The sequence below is a fragment of the Trichosurus vulpecula genome, chromosome 1 (genome assembly GCF_011100635.1).
Source record: "Trichosurus vulpecula isolate mTriVul1 chromosome 1, mTriVul1.pri, whole genome shotgun sequence".
Lineage (NCBI taxonomy): Eukaryota > Metazoa > Chordata > Mammalia > Diprotodontia > Phalangeridae > Trichosurus > Trichosurus vulpecula.
This window is the reverse complement of record NC_050573.1, coordinates 102,625,827-102,649,964: the sequence shown is the minus strand read 5'-3', so window position 1 is coordinate 102,649,964 and position 24,138 is coordinate 102,625,827. Positions and strand designations below refer to the sequence as shown.

The window sequence follows — 24,138 nt, the reverse complement described above, 5'->3', positions numbered from 1 at the left end:
AGAAAAGGAGAAATTTTCTTAAAAGATCAATGTAGATCACATGGAATTAATTGATCAAATTTCATTTTTAAAAGACATGCACAGAAAAGGGAACAGAAAAGCACAAAAGAGTGAGACATGGACCTATTATATCAGGAGTGCAACAAAAGGGGTGTTTGGGGGAGGGAGGTTAAAGCTATGTTGGGGGAGAGAGAAGAATCAAAGTGGGGAAGGATCACTTCTCCAGTTAGACAGGAGGGTGATAACTCACAAAAGAGGCAAAGGTGCCTGACTTAATTTTGCTTCTGTTTCTTCTACCAAGAAGAATAACCAGTTTCCTCATCTTAAAATGGAATGAAGCCAAATGGATGTCTGAACTAAGTCTGGTACCAATTTGGTGACTCCTTGGAAGCATAAGGCAAACAGTATTCCATCTCTAAATTTATGGTGTTTGGACTGGAAAGTCCAGAACTAAAATATTTAATAAGGAGTAGAGGCCCAAGAGATTAAGAAAGGAGATATTAAGGAAATATGTTGCCTTTGATGAATCCAAGTCACTTAGCCCTGATGAGCTGTGGGTTCTGACACAATTGCTTGGAGGTTGCTCAGCCACTACACTAGTAGTAGACTTCGAAAGGCTGAAGGGAAAGAGAGGGACAAGAGGACTGCAGAAAAGCAAACAAAACAAAACAAAACAAAATGCCAGAAAGACAATGTGGTCTGCAAACAAAAGACCAGTAAACTTGACTAATTCCCAACAAAATTCTCAAACATATAATGATGCTTCCTGACAATGTAGAAAAGGAAGTAGTGATCGCAAAAAGCCAACATGGCTAACCTCATTTCCTTTGCTAGCTAGGTTATCAGACTGAAATATCAGGGACATTCTATGGGTATAGTTTATCTAGATATGAGCAAACAACAGGACAGTCTCTCTCACGCTATTCTGTGGAAAAGATGCAGAAATATTAGTTAAAGAACCAACAGGTTAGGGGTATTTGAAACTCGTTGAGTAGATCCAAAGAGTAATCGTTAATGGTATGATGACAACTTGGAAAATAAGGCATTTAGTGGAGTCTTCTAGACCATGGAGGATCTTGGTGATGAGAGGATTGTACAATCATAGATTTAGAAATTGAAGGAACATTAGAGGTCATTACGTCCTGGCCCCTCATTTTACCAATGAGGAAACAGACCCAGAAAGATTAAGTGATATGACCTTGGTCACACAGCTTATGGGGGTCTCAGGTGGAATTTGAACTCAGGTTTTCCTAACATCAGGTTCAGCTCTCTGACTTACAAACCCTCTTGCTTCTAGCATTTTTATCAGTGGCATGTGTGGTGATAGAGCAGGCATGTTTATCAAATTTGGTACAAAACTTAGAAGAGTGACTAACAAATTGGATGACAAAGTTAGTAGCCCAAAAGATCTTGAAAGACTAGACAATTGTATCGATTTTAATAAAAAGAATTTATTAATCTTCTAATAAGAAGAATTTGAATAGGGGTAAATATAAAGTCTAGTTATTGTTGAGTCATTTCAGTCATGTTCGACTTTCAGGATCCCATTTGGGGATTTCTTGGCAAAAATACCGGAGTGCTCTGTCATTTCCTTCTCCAGCTCATTTTACAGATGAGGAAACTGAGGCGAACAGTATTAAGTGACTTGTCCAGGATTACACAGCTAGCATGTGTCTGAGGCTGGATTTGAACTTAGGTTCCTGACTCCAGGTCTGGCATCCTGTTCACTTCTCTGCTTGTATAAAATCTTACACAGGTTCAAAAAAATCAACGTCATAACTTTAAGGTGGGTGAAATATGGCTAGACAGAAGTTCCTGTTTAAAAAAAAGATATGGGTGGAGGGGTGGAGCTGGGCATGATTGGTCACACCTGGGTGCCTGCTGCTAGGGAGGCTGAGTCTGAGAGATTGCTCGGGTTTGGAAGTTCTGAGTTGCCTTAGGGCTGAAGCCAACTGGATGTCTGAACTAAGTCTGGCACCAATTTGGTGACTCCTTGGAAGCATAAGGCAAACGGGCTGCCAAGGAGAGGTAAATAGGCCCAGATCAGAAAAATGGAGCAGGTTAAAGCTTCCAAGTATTCCATGTGTGATCAGTATTGGGATTGAACCTGTGAGTAGCCACTGTGCTTGGGCCAGATAAGGAGACCCAATCTCAGAAGAGCACAGGAAAGGGCAAAAGAGAAGAGAGAAGAGAAAAAGATGGAAATTTGTCCTGCTGCAAGTTCAATAAGAGTCAGTAAGGTAATATGGCTGCCAAAAAGCTAACGCAATTCTAGGCTACCTTGAAAGAAGAATCGCATTTAGGACTAGGTCATGATGGAAGGCAACCACGATGGTGAAAGATCTAGAAATCATGACATATGAGGATTAGTTGAAAGAAAAGTTGGAGAAAAAAGCACCTGAGTGAAGGATGGCATAGCTGTCTTCAAGTATGCTAAATGTCATTATATAGGAAAGAAATTGACTTGTTCCTTTTTGAACCCAGAGGTTCAAAGCGCTGGGTGGAAGTTACAAAAAGACAAATTTTCAGGTTGATATCTAGAAAACCTTTCTAACAATTAAAGGTATGCCTAAATAGAGTGGGCTGCCTCCAACACTGCCTGGAAGTCTTTGAGCAAAGGCTGCATAGTGACTTCTTGGGTATGTTATACCCGGCTCCTCTTAGTTGACCTCCACAGTCCTTTGCAATGCTCAGATGCTCTAAAATTCTATAGAACATTCTATGTCCTAAGGCCCCTTCCAGCTCTTACAGTCTGTAGTCAGTGTTTTCATAGTCCATCTTCTTAGCTTCCTTGGATCTAAAGCTTCAGGAGCCAGAAGGAGCAATCTAGTCCAATCCCTTCATTTTACAGATGAGGAATCTGGGACTCAGGGAGGTTTCATTGGACTCTCCCAAGATCCCACAAATAATAAACTTCAGATTAACTAACTGCAGAGCCATGACACTATGGTTTTATTCAATTCAACCCAATTTAATTCAAGAAACATTTATAATTTATAGTCATATTGAATTAAATGAAATGAAACATTTAATATACTGAAAAGTATATTGCCTTTGCAATTAGAGGCTCTGGGTTTGAATCCTAGCTTTGTTAATTATTTCTTCAAGTCATTTTACCTCTGGGCTTCAGTTTCCTGATCTGTGAAATAAAAGGATCGCACATAGATGAAGGAAGGGCTGAGGAGAGGAGAGGAGGGAGAGGAAGCAATTATTATGTGCCTGGCACTGTGCTAAGAACTTTATAGATATTATGTTATATGAGTCTCATAACAACCCTGAAAGGTCGGTGCTATTGTTATCCCCAGAGTTACACAGCTAGGAAGTATATCTGAGGTTGAATTAGAACCCAGTTCTTACTGACTCTAAGCACAACTCTATCCATTGAGTCACCTAGCTGCTTCTGGATGATCTCTAAGATCCCTTGCAACTTTCTTTATGACCCAGAGTGACCCTCTACAGTATTCCCTAAAGCAGTTCTTGATTTCCTAGATCTGCAAACACCTTGGTGACATAAACTTTAAAAGACCTGGATTAGTTTATAACAACCCTTCCCAAACTTATTACCTAATAACAAATCCCATCTGCCTCCCAACTGCAAATGAAAAATAGAATTTCTTTCCTGCTGAGAACTTTAGCTCAGAAATGGGACTAATGGAGCAGATCTGTGTCTAGGCATGAGGAAGACTGAATCAAAAGAGGAACAAGAGCAGGCAGCCACAAACCTCACACATGAAAGTATAATGACCCACAGTTGTGTTTTTTAAAGTCCCTCTTAAACACATGGCAATAGTTACTTTTCAAATTTTGCAAACTTTCTGCCAAAACTAGCACCAATCATGATTGGCTGAGAAAGTCCAAGCAGGTCTAGGAAATGATATAAGGTGTGGCCAATGCAGTTGGCTCTCTGTGATGGCAACTAATGATTTCCCCTTTTGATTTTTGCCCCTCCCTAGCACTTCCCCAAGTCCAAAACTTCCTGTTAAGTTATTGGTGCATAAAGGGCTTACTGCCAGTCCCTATCTTTAACACTATTTTTAGACACATTAAGATTATACTCATGATACATCGAAAGATGGGCAGATTTGCAATAATGAGTCATACTGAAGGCATCCCGTGAGGGGACTGGTGAACTGCTAATTGAATATATTCTAGCATTAGAAAGGCTAACGGGACATTGTGTGGTGGAAAGCACAGACATGGCACCTAGCGTTTTAGGCGTCATAATTTCCTTTTGCTTGTCATGAGTCCAGGCTAGCTCTGATGAACTTTTGGATGACAGGTAGGGAGAAAGCTAACATTAAGCAATGTTGTGATGATACCTGAGTTTGAATACTTCTCTAGAGTATCTACCAGCCAAAAAAAAAAAAAAAAACCTGAAGCTTCCTCTCTCCTTTTCAAATAATCATGCATATATTGTTTATATTTTGTATCCACCTACCAGAATGCAAACATCTTGAAGGCAGGAGCAATTTTATAGGTCCCAACCCCCCCCCACCCCCCACCATGCTCTAACAGATGGCCTTTGTGAAATTTTGTGGTTGGGAAAAAAAATTGTCTACCAGTGGCCAATCATCTGATTATGAACTAACTGTATTAAAATGAGCTAGACTCGGCCTGTATTCCTGGTGTTTTTTTGTTTGTCTGTTTGTTTGATGTTGGTGGGAACTGTCAGAATTCACGCACTTCTGGCATAGACTTTAAAAGGCCATTATCACCTCCTCACCTCAATGAGGCATCAGGACTCAGATAAAGAGTTAGCATCACAGGGAAACAGAGCAGGAAGAGATCTCAGACATCACCTAATTCAGCTGCCATCATTTTAGAGGTGAAGGAGATCACTGAGACCCAGAGAAGTTGTGACTTTTCCAAGGACACTTGGGTAGCAAATAGCAGGGTCAGGATTAGAGCTAAATTCTTTCTATGACACCAGATCCAGTGTTCTACCCTAATTATCCCTGGAAGTTAAGCCTGCAGGAAGAATTCTCAGAAATGCTCAGTTCATTGAGAGCCATAAGCTGCATTGTAGTCCCTAGCTTGGGAGCTATGTTGCTCATACAAGCAGAAGACACAGCTGGAACAGAACATTCTTATCTAACATTCTATATATGGCTTCTCTGCTGATTATCTTCCAAAAGAGCCTCTTTTTAACCAGTCAGCTCCCACACCGAAGAAATAGCAACCACCAGAGCTAGCAAAAAAACCTCACAGAACCAAGCAGTAGATCGACAAGCATTTCCTTACTACACAAGGGACCATAGAGAGCATGTAGTTCAACACCTTCCTTTTGCAGAGCAGAACATTGAGGCCTGAGTTCTGTAGCATGACTGTGGGCCAATAACCTCCCTTCTTGGAGTATCTGATTCTTTATGGGTAAGGTATCTTGAGGAAGTTGGACTCTGTTGTTTCTAAGATCTCATTTAGCTCTAAACAGTGACTCGCATTTCAAAAGCCCTGAAAGGATTACAGAATTCTTTTCCCACAGCCACACTATGAAAGAAGTAATTGAAATTATCATCATTTTACAGATGAGAAAGCTGAAGCCCAGAGATATTTAATTGTCTTAGCAAGGATCATAGGCACTAGGAAGTGTGGGAGTCAGGATCTGAACCCAGATCTCTTGACCGCCGATTCATCATATTTTCTCTAATTTAAGAATAAAAAATAGGAACCCTAAGAATAAGAAATCTTACCATAAGAAACAAGAAGGAAGCAAGGTGGCACAACGGATAGTCAGGAAGACTTATCTTCCTGAATTCAAACCTGGCCTCAGATACTTCCTAGCTGTGTGACCCTGGGCAAGTTACTTAACTCAGTTTGCCTCAGTTCCTTATCTGCAAAATGAGCTAGAGAAGGAAATGGCAAAATACTCCAGTATCTTTGCCAAGAAAATCCCCAATGGGGTCACGAAGAGTCGAACATGACTGAAACAACTGAACAACAACAAAAATAAGAAATCTTACCATACGAAACAAAAAGCCATAATGATGATGTAAATGAAAAACAATTGGCATCAAATAAAATATCAGATGTTGATGTAGTTGAAACTAGACAAATGAGTAAGCATTGGCAATATTAGACAGCAGGAGTAAGAACAGATCACTCCATGCAAGCCTTCACAGCCCATGCATTTGCATTATGCAGATATGGAAGTTACTCCTCAGGAGAATATAAACTCCTTGAGGGCAGAGACTTTTACTGTGTCTTTATTCTAGGATGCCTAAGAGAAAAGAGGAAATAAACATCATGAAATTTGAGAAGACTTTAATGATAACACTTACACAAAGTAGTGTACTGGTGTGATCTTCCTGCCCACTCCAGTTAACTGAGGAGCAAATGGGCTTTGGATGGAAGGGGGGAAAACATTTTTTAACTGAGGGGACCCTTCCCCTACTGCTTTAAGGGTAACATGATGATGGAAAGAAAGAAACCACATTGGGGGCTATTTGCATCTTCAAAAAACAAACTCAAAGGCAAATTGACACTGATATTTTCCTGAGATGTGTTCATACATGCTAGCTCCTTTGTCCCCTTTTAAGAAGAGGCCTTTCTGTTACTCAGAAACATCACAGCTTGCAAAAGTGAGGAGCAGATGTATAGAAAGACCACCTTAAGAATGCAGTGGAAACAGCGCTGAAGACTTGTGTTTAAATCCTAGCTTTGATACTTACTATTACCTTAGCTCAAGTCACTTCCTTTCCAGGCCACAATTTCCTCATCTGTAAAATGAGGGGGTGGGACTTGATGGTATCTAAGACCCTTTCTGGTTCCAGCATGCTAAGGTCTACTATATTCTATCATTTTCTAAAAATCCCAAGAGTTTATGACCTGGATTCGAGTCCTTGTTCTGCTATTAACTAGTTGTGTGACCCCTGAGTAAGTCACCTTAATTCTAGGAGCCTCAATTATCTCATCTGCAATATTTACACTACCTTCCTCATGGGGTTTTGTGAGAGTGCAATTAAATGTGCTTTTTATCCGTTATGGTTTATATAAATGTGAGTTGTTTCTATGGTACGCATTTTCATCATTATCATCATTATCATCATTATCATAAGAGTAAATGAGCCTGGCCTGATATCTACACTCTGCTTGCTGATAAAAAAGTTGTGTGTCTATTTCTGGGCATGATAGGAAATAGTTTTTCCATTGGGTACATTGGGTATAGGTGAAATAGGGTGAGCGTTTGCAATTATTCAACCAACAAGTGACTGTAAAGCTCTTACTTTGTGCCAGGCATTTTGTTACACTGAAGACACAAAGAAAAAGAAAAAAAAAAAGCTCCTGCCCTCAAGGAGCTTACATTCTAATGGGAAAGACAGCGTATACATAAATTGGTACCTACAAGGTCAATACGGAGTAGATGGAAGGCAGCCTTAGAGGAAAAGGCACCAGCTGATGAGAAAACAAAGTACCTAAAATGCATTTTCTGATTATGCTATAGAAGAGGTTGTTAAGAGTCATTTTGTGAGTACTCTTTGGATGATGTAAGATGGAGACTCTGATCTCACTAAAGTATCTCCCCAGAGACAGACAAATTGGTCCCACAAAAGGATCTGGCACTCCGTCCCACGTGGAAGACTACTCTGCATTTTGTTATAGTCGGTAAATGTCCAGAGTGCAGACTCAGCTGTGTCTATTCGTGTGATTGAAGCAGATTGGTTCTTTGATTTCCCCCTCCAACATCCCCGGCTTTATAAGGGGTTTTGTTGCTTCACTAAATAGAGGCCCTAAGAGCTGCCCTAGATCCAGGGTATTTGTATCTGCTTGTGTTTTTGTTTGAACATTTCTCTGAACGAGTATGTGTATGCTTCTGTGTATACAAAGATAAAGCAATTAGTATCAAATGTAATATCAGATATCGACTCCTTTGAAACTAAATGAGTTCTCTCAAAAGAGACCCTAGCTGATTCCAAGTGAAGGACGGGAGAGGTGAAAAAGAGAGCATTATCTCTTTCCTCTCTCTTCCTCTGATGCAGCAATGATGACTGCTTGGGATAGACCAAGTTCAAGTTCATGGAGGAATTCATCACTGCCTTCTGGATGGCATAAATTAGCCTATTGGTTGGGGACCTTCTTTGCTAACACAGCCAAGAACCTCTGGTAGATAAGACCTAGATCTGGTAACATTTAAAAGCAATGGGGGCCAACCAGACTCATGGTGAATATATTCAAAGGCAGGAAGGGGAAAGAACCAGATGGACTGGGAGTCTAGAGATTGGTGTCTTTAGTTTCAAAGCCACAAATTGGTAAAGCGACCTTTGGAAGATCAAGTCCCCTTTCTTCATCTGGACTTCCTTATCTCTAAAATGAGGGGTTAAAAAGAATCGAATGTTCTCTGATGCCCTTTCTAGCCCTGTGAATCATTCTGCTCATCTCAGTCTTGTAAAAATTCCAAAATGAACGTCGTTACATGGAGTTTGGGTGGAGGGTGAGCAGATTACAAAACCTACTGGAAAGAACACTTGAGGGAAGAGAAGCAGCAGATCTACATTACTTTACTGATTCATTCCACCAACATTTTCTGAGTAATTGCTATTTTCAAGGCCCCATATTATGTGTTGTAGGGAAATAGAAGGGTAAAGACTAGGTCCCTGTTCTCAGGGAGCTTGTAGTATAGGAGAAGAAGACAAAGAGAAGAAGTAACTGGGGACTACAACTTGATTACACTAATACCTGCTAATAACAAAATAAAACAAAAAAATAAATTAAAATGAGTAAGCAAAGAAGAAAGGAACCAACCATAGATAGTTATCATGAGGATAAAGAAGATCTGGGTTCACATTCAGAGGAAGATAATAGAGCTAAAAAGCCACTCCTTTGTCAATGAGTAACATCAGGTAAAAATCAGAGAGTGAGAGGAAAAATTAGAAAAAAAGAAGAGCAATCCAAGAAAATTGTGAAAACAAAGTCAACCAACTGAAAATAGAGAATCAAAAACTTAAGGGAGAAAATAATTCCTTGAAAACTAGAATTGGGTAAGGGGAAGCTAATGATGTGCCAAGACACAAAGAAATCATAAAACAAAATCAAAAGAATAAAAAAAGAAGGAAAAGTGAAACATCTCATCAGAAAAACAATTGATCTGGAGAATAGATCAAGGAGAAATAAGAGTAATTTGTCTATCTGAAAATTATGATTTAAAAGAGCATCTTGATACAATATTACAAGAAATTATCAAGGAAAAGTACCCTGAAGTTCTAGAGCAAGAAGGGAAATAGAAATAGAAAAAGCCCCACTGATCACCATCTGAAAGAGATCCTGGGAGGAAAACTTATGGGAATATCATAACCAAATTTCAAAGCTCCCAGGTTCAGGAGAAAATATTAGAAACAACAAGAAAAAAATAATTTAAATATCACGGAGCTATAATAAGGATTACACAAGACCTAGCAGCTACTATGTTTAAGGAGCCTAGGTGTTGGAATACTATATTCCATAGAGCAAAAGACCTGTGGTTACGACCAAGAATAACTTACCCAGCAAAGTTAAGTATAATCCTGAATGAAAAAAAAAATGAACCTTTAACAAACTCAAAGACTTTCATGTTTTTGTGCCAAAACCCCAGAACTTAAGGGACAATTTGACATGTAACATCCAGGAGAAACATAAGATAAACATTAAAGATCAATTATAAGGGAATCAATAAGGTCAAGATGTTTACTTCATATATGTAAAAATAATAACAGCGCTCTTATGATGGTAATCATTATTTAGGTGGTTTGAAAGAAAAGCATGGACCAAGCTAAGTATGATGGGGTGATTCTAAAAATAAACTGTGTAGGGAGAGATAAAGAGGAGTAATTATCTCATACAAATGAGGCATAAAAGGAAAAATTGATACAGAAGAAGCTAGTAGGGGGGAAAGTGGATGGCACTGGAACCTTACTCTCCTGTGGAACAGGTTAAAGAAGGAACAACATCTATATCTAGAAGGGCATAAAAATCTTCTAAATTCATAAAGAAATAAGAAGGCAAAGGGAATAGGGTGGGAGGGAGAGGATGGTAAGGAAAAATAAGAAAGGGGAAAATGCACAAGTAATTGTAGCTTAGAATGTGAATGAGATGAATTTATCCATAAAACTGAAACAGATACCAGATTAAAAATTTGAATTCAACAGTATGTTGCTTTCAGAAAACATCATAAAAATGAGACATGCACACAAAGATAAAGTAAAGGGCAGGAGTAGGATTTAGTATGCAAAAAAAAGCAAGGATAGTAACCATGATCTCAGACAAAGTTAAAGTTAAAATAGATTTAATCAAAAGTGAATAATAGAGAAACTACACTGTGTGTCAGCAATACTATTCGTTACTGTTTTAGACCACTTAAAATACTTAGACAATGTAGAATACTAGAGAATATACCTGCCAAGACAGACCCAGGAACTATATGAGCATAAAGCACTCTTATACAAAATAAATCCAGATCTAAATAAATTGAAGTTTATTGTTCATGGATAGGTAAAGCCAATATAATTTTTAAAATGACAATTGTTCCTAACCTATTTATTCAATGTCATTCCAATTAAATTGCTAAAAAATTTTATTTTACTGAGTTAAAAAAAAATAATAAAGTTCATTTGGAAGAATGAAAGGTCAGGAACTTCAAAGAAACCAGGGGAAAAAGAGGTGTAAAGGAAGTAGATCTAGCATCAGAGCTTAAATTGTATTATAAGGTGAGAGCATTGTTGAAGTGTAAAAAGGATAATTTCAATTATTTTAAATTAAAATTTTCTTGTATAAATAAAACCCATGTAGCTAAGAACAGAAGGAATGCAGAAAATTGGGGAACTTTTTTCATAATCTCTCAGATGGGAAGTGATTGGGTTGGAATATTGCTACGGTGTAGGAAATGATGAGCTGGTTGGTTTAGAAAAACATGGAAAGTCTTAGATTTATGAAGGAAGATGCTGTCCAGCTTCAGAGAAACCAATGATAGGAAGAAATAAGCACGGTGTGATCATATGTGTGTGTGTGCATGAGTGTATATGTAATGTTTATCAATATCTATGTATGTTTGTGTGTATATATGCATATATATACATACATATATGTATGTGTGTATATAATATATGATATGTGTGTGCATACACACACATATCATATATGTACATACACATACGCATATATACCCACTTAATTATAGCTTTCTCTAGGGGGAGAGGAAAAAATAAAGTAAAAAATGCACATCAGAGAACAAAAGAAAACCAAAAAGGAAGGCAAGGAAAGTTGGGCAGCTTTGAAAACAATGTGTAGTATTTATTATATAGATTTTCTTGAAATGGAAATTTATCGTTTTGTATTGAATCCTCTTTTCTGGTCTGCTGTGTACCTAGCAATTTTTTTTCTTTCTCATTTTGTGTTTAAGTTTAGAGATAAAAAAAATAAAAACAAAGATAATATTACTTTTCTCCCTCACTACCCAAGGAAGTTTGGGGTGGGGGAGGGACTTATATTTTCTTTAAACAATTAAAAATTTGGAGAGCATTTTAAATTTTTACTTTTTGCATCTGCCATCTGCTTACTGATGGATTCTTGCTTAAGTTTGTTAGTATATAATCAATGCATAATTTAGCTTAGCATCTGAAAACCAAAATTCTTCCATTCTAAATGAGTTTGTTATAGTCTAGGTAGTATGGTGTAATGGATAGACCACTGGACTTAAGTCAGAAAGATCCGGATTTAAATCTAACTTCAGACATTTACTAGCTGTGTGACACTAAGCAGGGCTCTCTGAGACTCAATTTCTTCATCTGTGCAAAGGGGATAATAACAGGCCCTGCCTTATAGGGCTTATAGGGCTGATAGGAGAATCAAATTATGAAGAATATATAAAAGTGATTTGCAAACCTTAAAATTCTATATAAATGTCCATGTTTATTATTGTCCCTGCCCCCTTATATCTCTACTCCAACCATCCAGTGGAACATAAGGTAGGGACTGCTTTTCATTTTGTTTTTGTATTGACAGTGCCTCTCCAAAGTAGGTGCTTGGATTGAACTCCAAGTATTTGCTTATTATCCTATAATAACACTTTAAAATGTGTGAGGCATTTTCCTCACAACTCTGTGCAGGTGGTGCAAATACGTATATCCTCATTTAGAAAAATAATGAGGAAATTGAAATTCATACTGACCAAGAACCCAAAGACATAAAGCTAATAAATATCAGGGCTGTGATCCATAGGATCCAAAATTTAGATCTGGAAAGGTGTTTAGAGAACATTTAATCTAACCTCCTTTTTACAGGGGAGGAAGCCAAAGCTCAGGGATATTAGGTGAAATATCCAAGCATACAATCAGTAAAAGTCAGAAGTGAGATTGGAACTCAGAGCCCACCGCCACAAATCTGGACTTCTTTCCATTAGAGCTGGGCTACCCATGGGATAGTGAAGTGACCTCAGGGGCCTTATGTGGAAGCTGTTTCTCAAATCATTACCCCCTACCCCCAAAATCCAAAGACAAAGGGAAGGGAAAGGGACTTGACCCATGAAATAGCCATCACATAGCTTTAATTCTCTTCTCTACTTTAACATTGTCTATAGAAAAAAAAAACAACATCGTGAACCACAGAATATGTGTGTGAAGTGGGAGGACATGGTTTCAAATCCTGCCCCTGGCTTTGAGCAAGTCACTTAACTTTCCCAGGCCTTAAAATGAAGAGGTCAGATGAGCAGCCTCTGAGGTCCCTCCCAAAACCATATCTATGAAAGGCAAGTTCAGAACCCTTTCTACCAAGTCACACTGCCCCATATTACAATCACAAGGGAAGCTCTATTAAAATTAATGGTATCCCATAGAGATGGTATAATTAGTAATTATAGCTAACATTTATAAAGTACCTACTATGTGCTAGGCACTGTGCCAGATGCTTTACAATTATTACCTCATTTGGTCCCCACAACAACCTTGGGAGGTAGGTGTTGTTATTATTCCCATTTTACAGATGAGGAAACTGAGGCAAACAGAGGTTAAATGACTTACCCAGGGTCACACAGCTAATAAGAGTCTGAGATCAGATTTGGATTCAGGAAGATGAGTCTTCCTGACTCCAGGTTTAGTGCTCTATCCACTGTATCACCCCAGTACCTCTCTTTGGAGGTCTTCAAAAGACTGAATAACCCCTTTCTAGGTATATTATAGTAAGGGTTCCTTTTGGGTATGGGTTTTACTAGAGTAGCAGTAGATATTTAGATAGGTAGATATTTAACAACCAGCTTTGCAGGGTGGGGGGAGGGAAATGTATGCTGGACACACTTTTAAGTTAATTTGAATCATTAACAGTTTCTCCATCACTTTCTTAAGTCTAGACAATCAACAAACAAAAAAATAAAGTCTCGATTTGTAGTTAGCTGATTTCCAAGGTGTACATGCTCACACTGAACGTTTAACAATTAGCTCTTGAGAACCTATTTGAGCTGGGTACCACAGCCCTGGACTAGAGCGTCACCAACGTCCCTTCCAACTCTCAAATTCTGTGATTCTGTGAAAATCAGTGTCATTTTATATTATATTGCCATGCCTCTTTGACCCCCGCACTCTATTTCCTCACTTTTTTTATCTGCCAAATCCAACCCTTAAAGAACAAAATCTTGCCACCACCGAGGAAGCTGGCCCAGCTGATGCCAATCACCAATGAGTTTCTGCTCACAGACAAGAGTCGCCTTATCATAATAAGCAGGTAACTCTCAAAGGAGACAACTCTCCTCTTCTGGTGTGTTTGTTAAAAATCCACATAAAGAATTTCTGGCATATTTCTTGTAAAACATATTTGTGTACCAATCAACATTACAATACGGTGGTGTTGTTTTTTTTTCTAGAAGCATTGGGAATCTTTTTTTTACATGCTACCCACCTGTTCTCCTTCCTCCCTGATACTAACTCATTGTGTGATGTTGGCCAAATAACTTCCTCTCTCTGGGCCTCAACATCCTCATTAGAAAAGTAAGAGATTTATATGAGAGCATCTCTAAAGTTTCTTAAAAACGAAACTCAACCATTCATCAGCAATAGATACATTCGATTTCATTGTCAAACCATCACATGCCACAGGATGAAAGAGCTAGGGCTGTTTGGCCTAGGGATGAGAAGACTCAGGAGGTGATGTGGTGCCTGGTTTCAAGGATCTAAAGGGATGTCACACAACAGAAGGAATACGTTAGTTGTGCTTGGCCCCAGAGGCCAGGACTAGGAGCAGCATGGAGGGGGGTGGGGGATGGGGGGAAGAATGCAGGGACATTGTACATTTGGCCTTGATTCAGGAAATGCTTTTTAATCATCAGAGCTGCCCTACAACAACTATGGCAAATGTCATTTATACAACACTTTAAAGTTTGCAAAATGCTTTACTTATGCTGTTGCATTTGGGCTTCACGACAACCCTGCAAGGCAAGGGGGGAGAATGATAATTGAGGAAACAAATTCCATAAGGGTAAGTGAATTGCCCATGGCCATGAAACTATTAAGTGTCAGAAGTGGGATTTGAATCCAGGATATGTCCATTCCAAGTCTAGCACTCTTTCTACTACATTAAATAATAGGCTATCTTGGGAGGTAGCAGGCTCCCCATAATTGGGAGTCTCCAAGGAAAGGATGGATGACTACTAGTCAAGGACAAATGAATGATTCATTGTAGAAGGAATTCTAGCCCGGGTAGGAGAAGGAATAGATGTCTGAGGTCTCTTCCAACTTGGAGACACAGTAATTTCATTTTCACGTTCTGGCAAATTTCAAAAAAGGAAGGAACAGAAATAATCTGGACATGTTTCCTGATTTTTAGATATAACCTGGCTTCCATTGAGGTCCCTGTCTAACTCCATTCAGGCTTTGGATTTAATTTCTTTCTATCTCTGGACTTCTTTGTGGCTTTTAGTGATTTAAGCATTGTCCTCATCTTCATTGCCTCATGGAATCTCAGAGTCAGGATGGACTTCAGAAGTCATCTAACCTAACCCACACTTGAAAAGCAATGCCTTCTATAGCCTTTCTATTAGACAGCTCTTTCCACAGACAATTCTGATCCATCCACTTCATGGACTAGTCAAAATTTCTTAACGTATGGGTGACTGAGGGTGTATCATTTTCCTCACTTTAAAATGACAACTGCCTAATATTTATAGTGAAAACAATGCAAGTTGGATTCATGGAAGTTATGCTGCCTTCATCTTCACCTTACAGTAATACACAACAAAATGTGTGGCTGCTTTGGGTGTCCGTGTTCCTCCCATCCCCAGTGCAATTTAAGTTACTCAAGACAACTGAGTAGTGATGTCATGAGTAGCTTGGCATAGGAGAGTATAGGAAGTCAGCAGCTAACAGATCAAGTGAAAACCAGGGCCATTCTGGCCAGAGTTGCATTCAGTGCTGTCTCTAACTCTGTGTTTTACCTAATGTGATATTGTTCATCTGTAGCATGTTTCACACTTAGATTAGATGTCAGAAGACCTGGCTTAGGTTTTGTGGCTGAGAGCTCTGCCACAAACTGACAGGGTGAGCTTGGGCAAATCATTTGACTTCTCAAGTTTTCCATGTCTTGTCTATAAAAAAGAGGATTGGACTAAATAATTTCTAAGATCTCTTCTAACTTTGACATTTTGTGATTCTGTGACTCAGCTTCCTTCAAGCTGTAACAGTCTAGGAGAACTCACCCGCTTGAAAGTGCCTGAGGATGACAAGTTCTTAAACATGTAAAAAACAGGCCTTCTTTGGAGGGTGGGGGGATCACTTTAACCTCATTTAGTTCTACCAGTGGCTTAATTGAGCACCAGTATAATTCCTTGACCTTCCTAGATTCATAGAACAATGGAGCTGGAAGAGACCTTAGAACTTCAAATGTGAGAATATAGAACATAGAATGTACAATGTAGAATGAGTCTTAGAAGGTATAATGTTGGAATACAAATAGTTAGATTTGGGAGAGACTTAGAAAACAGAATACTAGAATATTTAGAACGTGAAATGTCAGACTTGGAACAAATCTTAGAAGGTTTGATGTTAGAACAGAGACTTCCAGAATGAAAATGATCCTTATAACATAGAAGGTTATAACAAAAACCTACAGTATTCAAGCTGGATATTATCTTAAAGCTTAGCTATTCCAATCCCTACATTTTCAAGAAGAGGAAACTGAGACCCAGAGGGACGAATTGACCTGCCAAAAGTAATGGAGCCATTTCTTGGCAGACACAGACTTATGACCCAGATGTCTTCATTCAAGTTTACTGTACTTTTCACTTGTACGAGGTGTTCTCAAGACAACCATCCTATTTCCCTCCAGAATTCCAAAGCACATGAACCTAAATAAATGTTAGACTGGGCATAAACAAGAATTCATCTATCTCAATTCTGTGTCTGTCAGTTTCATGGGGGGATTTTGGCAGGAAAGCTTGGAAGTTGTTGCCGCTCCTAATAAGCTTCTTGGGAGAAGGAATTATTTCATTTTCTTCTCTGTATCCCTGGTGCCTGGCATATAGAGGCACTAAAGAAGTGTTTGTTGATTGACTAATGTCAACATATAAAAAATTTCCACCCTCCCTCCACCCAGCCCCAATTCAATTATTTCTAAATCAGTCATTCATATAGTGCTTCATTCTGTGGGAGTCTGAGTTAATTCGTCGGCTCTAGAAAGTCATTTACCTGGGAACTTAGCACAGATAATAAAGAATCATCCCTTGCTCCTTATTCCCTTGTACCTTGCCATCAGCCTCCTTAACACAGCTGTATTGGTCACTCTTTCCTGTGACCACAAAGCCCCGAGGGACATAGAGTTAATTTACCATTTTAATCCCTTTTTATTACTTTAGGAACTGGACAGAAAATTCATTGGAGCATAGATTTAGAATTGTAAGAAAACCAGGAGGACACCTACTGTAACTTCTCTCATTACATAGATAGGAAACCAAGGCCCATATGGACTAACTGACTTATCTAAGATCTTACAAGTAGAAGTGTCAGACCCAAGATCTTTGACTCCAAAGTCACTGCCTCATGGCTCTCAGTAGGAATCCCAATAATCGCTAAGAAACCTCAAAGAATAATGGAGCGTAGAATGTTAGAGCTGGAAGGGCCCTCTAATATCATCTTACAAGTGAGGATATAAAAGCTAAAAGAGGGCACAGTCAATAGCAGTGCTGGAACTAGAACCCAGAACTCTTAACCTAAGATCCAGTCCCACGGTAGCTGTGCAGATTTATGCACGGTATCCTGCTCCTCCTGGGGAGGCTCTCACTTATGTGGAATGAGCTGCTGCAAAGACCATGCACTGAGCCAATAGCCCCAAGGAAAATGGACTTACCCGTTGGGCCAGGCAGAGGTCTTTCAGGTGGAGCAGTCGATGTCTTCATGCTGTTGCCCATCTCTCCGGCTCGATTGCTCACTCTTGGGTTAGAAGAAGCAACTTCAAAACTAAGACAGAGGAAACACACACTCAAAGCAGGGCTGGCACCAAGCTCTTGGGATCGAGAATGACCCAATTTAGAATGCATAGTGCATCATTTTTTTTAAAAAGCAGCCTCCTTCATGAAAGCTGATGTTTTTTTATGTGAAGATGAGATTTGTGTGTTCTGCTTAAACTTAAGCAGCTCAAGTTGTTTTATCAGGGGAACAACAGAGGGGAAAAAAACCACAGAGAGGGAAGTCGCTAAGAAATGCTGTTTGTAGCAAAAGTTTCCATTACTCCTGTGCCCCAAGCTGAATGCAGTAAAAAACCTGAGGACAGCTTGGGGAGCAAGGGGTGGAGTTTAAGAGACATCAGCAATTCGTATCATCTACGAAATATATCTTTGTTGACTTAATTACTCAAAGGATCTATGATTCTGTCAGTGTGACCCATGTACTGACACAGACCACAGCCACTCCATGACTTAAAAGATGATTCTTAAGAATTTCTGTGGACAAAAAAGATCACGCTGCCATCAGAATTATCCTGTCATCAACCTGGTGACAAAACCCTTCCAATTTATCTAAACCAGACCGTTACTGGGACAGCACATGAAGTTCTCCAGATTGGGAGAGGTCTCAGACCTCAAACTCTGCTGGGATAGCCTTCAAGAACCTGGGGTCCCTTCCAGGGCATGATGAGGCATCACAAGCAAATTTTAGTGGAAGTAATTGGTACCCTGTCCATCACTGTCAAATGATAGAACCCAAGGCAATTTTCTTCCAGGAAAATAATCTTTCTCAGGTGCCAAAAGACTATAATAACTCAGGCATATTACTGACTCTGTACAGGTGTTTTGGTCAAAGCAAAAGGTTCTCCATTGCCTACAAAGTGAAATTTTGACACCGGAGTCTGACATTCCAGGCATTCTACAAACTGGTCCCAACTTACCCGTCCAATCATAGCTTTTACTAGCCTCCTTCTCATATTCTACATTTCAGCCCCACTGGACTACTCTGTGTCCCCCAATCTCATCCTGGCCTCTCCTACCTTCATGCCTTCGCTTGCTCCTTTCCTTATAATAGGAATAGACTCCTTGTCTATCCCCATCTCCATACGTTCACACCTCTCCATTCTTTAAATGCCTACCTCAAGGGCTACCTCCTCCTCCAACTCTCCTGTGGCTACCTGAGTGAAGTTGATCTCTCTCACCTTCTCATACCAATTTCTCTGTCTTTCCTTTCCCCCAGTCACACTCTGTCTTGCATCCTACATATTTGTATTCAATCAATGAACCAATTAGTAAACAATCCTTTATGAATCACTGTGCCAGACACTGTGCTAGGTGAGGAGGATACAGATACAAAGACTGAAACAATTCCTATTCTCGAGGACCTTATATTCTGAGGATATAGTGACCGTCTTCATATTCTTTTCCTACATTGTCCCCTCTTTGCTACATACACCACCACCATCATTAGTCTGGATTCTAAGCCCCTTGAGGATAGAGACTAAGTCAATCTTCATATTTGTATCCCCCTGGCACTAAACACAATGACTTGCATTTAGGAGGTATGTAATAAATGGCCATTGAATAGAAATGGAGTTTAAGAATCTTATCTTATTTAATGGAACTATCATACCCTGGAGAGACAACCCATTTCATGAATACATTCCATTATCCATGTGCAGTGGCATAAATTTAAATTTCCCCAACCACTCAGTTCAATTCTAAACTTATCAAACATCTCTTATGTGCAGTGCCTTCTGTTCCCCCAAAGAAAATGTCTTAAAAGGGCCACTTTAACATCAATTAATTAATGAGCAAAATGAAAAGCATATAGGGAGGCTCTTTTTAGCATTCAGAGGAAGCCTTTCGTTAGCTGAGGGGGAGAAAAGGAATAACTACAGCCAAACTTTGCTCTCTTGAGACCTGGATCCAGCCTTGGGACAGGCCTCCTCCAGCTTTCTCACATTCCTCAACCTCTCATATCCTTCCTATGGGAGGAAATAATAGAATTTATGAGTGGGAGGAGGGATCTAGATGGTGCAGTTCATAGAGCTAAACTGGGAGACAGTAAGGGCAAGGGGAAGAAACATTTATATAATGCCTACTATGTGCCAAGCACTATGCTAATTATCACATTTGATCCTCACAACAACTCTGTTGGAGTAGATGCTGTTTTGCAGTTGAAAGAATTGAAAGAAATTGAGGCAGATGTTAAGTGACTTGCCCAGGGTCACATAGCTGCCGAGGTCAGATTGGACCTCAGGTGCCCCTGACTCTAGGTCCAGCATCTATGATTTCATCACTGAGTCTGAAACCTGCCTCAAACACTGTGTGGCCCTGAGCAAGTCACATAAGCTCTAAGTCTCAGTCTGCTCCTCCGTAAAGTGGGGACAGTAGTAGCCCATGCCTCACAGGGATCTTGTGAGGACCAAATGGGATTATGTGTAAAGCTATTTGCAAACTTTAAGGCATTAGAGTTACAGAAATGCTAGCTATTTTCATTATTAAGTCCCTCATTTTACAGATTGGAAACTAAAGCCCCAGGGAGTCAATCAACAAGCATTTGTTAAGTGTTTACCATGTTCCAGTCACTGTGCTAAGCACTGGGGATCCAGAGTCCAAAGGGAAACAGTCCCTGCCCTCGGCTTCCATTCTATCGGAAGAGAGAATATGTACTTATATAAATAAATGCATAATATATACAAAATGAACATAAGGTAGTTTGAGGATTGCTTCCCCAGGATCGCAGAACTTGCTTTTGATGAGATTGTTGTTGTTCAGTCATTTCAGTCTTATCTGACTCTCTGTGACCCCATTTGGGGTTTTCTTGGCAAAGGTACCGAAGTGGTCTGCCATTTCCTTCTCCAGCTCATTTTACAGATGAGGAAACTGAGGCAAATGGAGTTAAGTGACTTGTCCAGGGTCACTCAGCTAATTAGCATCTGAGGCCTGATTTGAACCAGGAAGATGAGTCTTCCTGACTTCAGGCTTGGCTCTCTATCCACTGCACCACCTAGCAGACAGATTAATTAATATGATTTGTTCATTCATTCATTAATGAGATAGATATGTGTCTTTCAGGAATTTCCATATTAGTATCTTAAGAGTTGCAGTGCTTTTGGTTACAAAGTATTTTCACAAGCATTATTTAACAATGCAAACCAAGAAGCATTTATTAAGTAACTCCTATGTGCTGGGCACTGTACTAGATTCTGGAGATATTAAAAACTAAATAAAATAATGCCTGCCCTCAAGGAGCTTATAGTGTACTGGGAGTGTGAGATATATACATATATGCATATATGTATATGTGTGTGTGTGTGTGCGCACATATAAGCAAAGAAAATCCAAAGTAATCAACAGGCAATAGCAAACACTAGTCGGGGGGGGGGAATTAGGAAAGATTTTTCCATAGGAAGTGGCCTTAAAAGGAGCTAGGGGTTAAAGAGATAGAGGGGAGGAGGGAAAGCATTTTAACCTTACAACAATCCGAACAGGTAGATGGGGCAAAGCTTATGACCCTCTGGGGTTGGATGATGAAAACGAGGCTCCTCAGAGACATTAATGACTTGTGTAATTTCACTCTGCTACGTGACCCAATCATGGTGTGAATATCTATCTTGTGAGTAAGACATACAGATCAGCACAGTAAAAGGAGAGGGAATGAAGAGGAAATACCAGCTTGGCCATTGATCCTGGAAACCTGAGCACCGCCCTGCAGTGAGGAACCGGGAAAAGCAGAGATTTTCAGACCCCCACCCCCACCCCACCTCCCATGCCCAAAGGAGCTCATTCCTCCTTCTGACTTATGCTTCTTGGCCCATTCTCTGCCACCTTTAGCCCTTTCAGACATTTAGGCAGGTTGACACAAATCACTCAAAAATTTCATTATGGAGATTCTGACGTTAGGCCTCCAGAACATACCAACTTGGTTCAGAAAAAAAAAAAGAAGAGGAATTTAACTCTTTCTTGAGGTGTTTACTCAGTTGGCAAATAATGTCTACCAAGAATTATCATATGAACGGCACTGTGGTAGGTATTTAGGGGCTTTAGCATAAAGACTTGGCATGATTCCTGTCCTCAGGGAGCATATAGTTCTATTGCTATAGAGTTTATGTCTAATAACATCACCAAATGTTTATCTGGTACCTGTTATATACAAAATACTATATGTAGATACATAACATCTATGTAAATGTCAGCTATTATTACTGTATCACATAGGAATGACAAGAAGAATCATGATATAGTGAAGAGAAGGCTAGTCTTGGATTCAAGAAGGCCTGGGTTTAAATCCTAGCTCTGACCCATAAGTGTTGTAGAACTTTAGGCTAACAAAATCTTAGAGCCCTTCCTCCACCCCCATTCCAAGCACCCCTCTAAGCCTTTAAGTCAGGGAAAGTACTTAGTCTTCATAACTAGAAGGATTTTCCACACTGGAAGTTCCCCAAATTGATCAAATCACAGATTCAGATCCCCTCCCTTCCCCTGCCTTATAACAACCACCATCAACAACAACCATAAAGTAGTGAAAAGAAACAAAATGGAGTTTTCTGATCTATGGGACGTGACTCTAACAAACTGGCAATATGGAAGGAAGGATGGATTTTCAGTGAAGAGACCTGACCTCAAACCCTACTTGGGTTATTTACGGCTTGGATAATGTCAGACAGGTTACTTCACAACTCCAGGCTTCAGTTTCACATTTGTAAAATGACATGTTGTACTAAATGACTTCTCAGGCCTCTTCCAGCCTTCACATGCTAGAATTCTCAGATTCAAGTATTCCAGCTTCACATAGAAGTGGCTTCATGACCTGTCCTATCATAGCCTCCGACATTCATTCATTCCAGTCTTGTCTGACTCTTTGTGACCCCATTTGGGCTTTTCTTGGTAAAGAAATTGGATTGGTTTGCCATTTCCTTCTCCAGCTCATTTTACAGATCAGGAAACTGAGGCAAATAGGGTTAAGTGACTTGTCCAGGGTCACACGGCTAGTATTTGAGGCTGAATTTGAACTCAGGAAGATGAGTCTTCCTGACTCCAGGCCTGGTGCTTTATCCACTTCACCATCTAGATGCCCATCATAGCTTCCAATGGATCTCTTGAAAAAACACAGAAGACACAGAAATGATCCTTCTCTCCCTATTTAGTCTAATTAGAACCTAAACTCCTTCAGGATAGGATCAGGCCTATGCCTAGATACTTGAAGACTGAATAACATCTCTTAAGGAGCTCCCAATATTAATTAGCATATATTTTGAACATATACAACATATACGTTTTGTCTCTTTGTATAGAGGACAGCAACTGTTAAATTATGGTTCTTGAATCCCCACCATCCGACACGCTAATGCTTAGTAAATGCTTGTTTATTGGTTGAATATGCAACAGGCTGCCTTCGGAATATTAGTTACTAAATGGACAGAGCACATAGAGAATTTTGAAGAGAATGCGGCCTCAGGTTTGCACTTATCTGCATAAATGTGACTGTAGTTGGGGCAGATTATGGGAGAGAAGCCAAGAGGCTGCTAGAATTGATGGAAATCTAAATGGACTTAAAGATAGGTAGGTGCAGTAGTGGATAGGGTTCTGAACTTGGAATCAGAAAGATCTGAATTCAAATTCTGCCTTAGACTTTAACTGTGTAATCTTGGGCAAATCACTTAGCCTTGGCCAGCCTTAGTTTCATCATCTGTAAAATGGGGCTGTTATGAGGATCAGATGAGATATCTGTAAATCACTACATAAATGCTAGCTATTATAAAATAGGAAAATATCTTCTTACTGACATCATTCATTTATTCATTTAAGAAACATTTATTTTAGTTGGCATTGTTCGAAGCACAGACACAGTCTATTCCTTCAAGTAGTTCATACTCTAGTAGGAGAAATGGACAGAAAATAACTACAATGGAAGTTAGAATATATTCACAAGGGAGAGAGAGGGAAAGGGAGAGGGAGAGGGAGAGGGAGAGGGAGGGAGAGAGAGAGAGAGAGAGGGAGAGAGAGAGAGAGAGAGAGAGAGAGAGAGAGAGAGAGAGAGAGAGAAGAGAGAAAGGAGAGAGAGAGAGAGAGAGAGAGAGAGAGAGAGAGAGAGAGAGAGAGAGAGAGAGAGAGAGAGAGAGAGAGAGAGAGAAGAGAGAGAGAGAGAGAATAGAGGAAGAGAACGAGAGAGAGAGAGGAGAGAGAGAGAGAGAGAGAGAGAAGTAAGAGAGAGGAGAAGAGAGAGGAGAGAAGAGAGAGGATAGAGAGAGAGAGATGAGAAGAGAAGAGAATGGAGAAGAGAAGGAGAAATAGAAGAGGCAGAGAAATAGAGAAGAGGGAGAGAATGAGAGAAAGGAGAGAGAGAAGAGAAAGAAGAGGAGGAGAGAGAGAGATAGGAGAGGGAGGAGAGAGGGAGAGAGAGAGAGAGAGAGAGAGAGAGAGAAGAGAAGAGAAGAGAAGAGAAGAGAGAGAGAGAGAGAGAGAGAGAGAGAGAGAGAGAGAGAGAAGAGAGAGAGAGAGAGAACATTCCAGCTTGTGGGGGAGGAGAGAGGGAGGAAAGGGGGTTGGTAAAAACTTTATAGAAGGAGGGTGAGTTGAACTAAACCATTAAAATAGGGTGTCCTTTCCCTGTACCCCCTTGATTCCACTGCTTTTTTCTGCTCTTACTAGTTTCCTCTGACTTAACTTCCATGAGAAGTTTTCATCCAAGAAGTCAGGGCCTCGTTCATCCCTTTTCTCAGACATCCTAATGTTGGAGGCCACAG

At 39.8% G+C, this 24,138-nt stretch overlaps 2 protein-coding genes across 2 annotated transcripts in view; one reads left to right on the top strand and one right to left on the bottom strand.

The window, feature by feature from the left end:
• TG (thyroglobulin) overlaps positions 1-24,138 on the top strand; it is a 385,510-nt gene that overhangs the window by 265,760 nt on the left and 95,612 nt on the right.
• SLA (Src like adaptor) overlaps positions 1-24,138 on the bottom strand; it is a 60,559-nt gene that overhangs the window by 28,410 nt on the left and 8,011 nt on the right. Inside the window, exon 2 of the mRNA XM_036741541.1 lies at positions 17,293-17,402. Coding sequence (XP_036597436.1) covers positions 17,293-17,353 — 61 coding nt within the window. The 5' untranslated portion in view covers positions 17,354-17,402. The remainder of the gene's footprint in view (positions 1-17,292; positions 17,403-24,138) is intronic.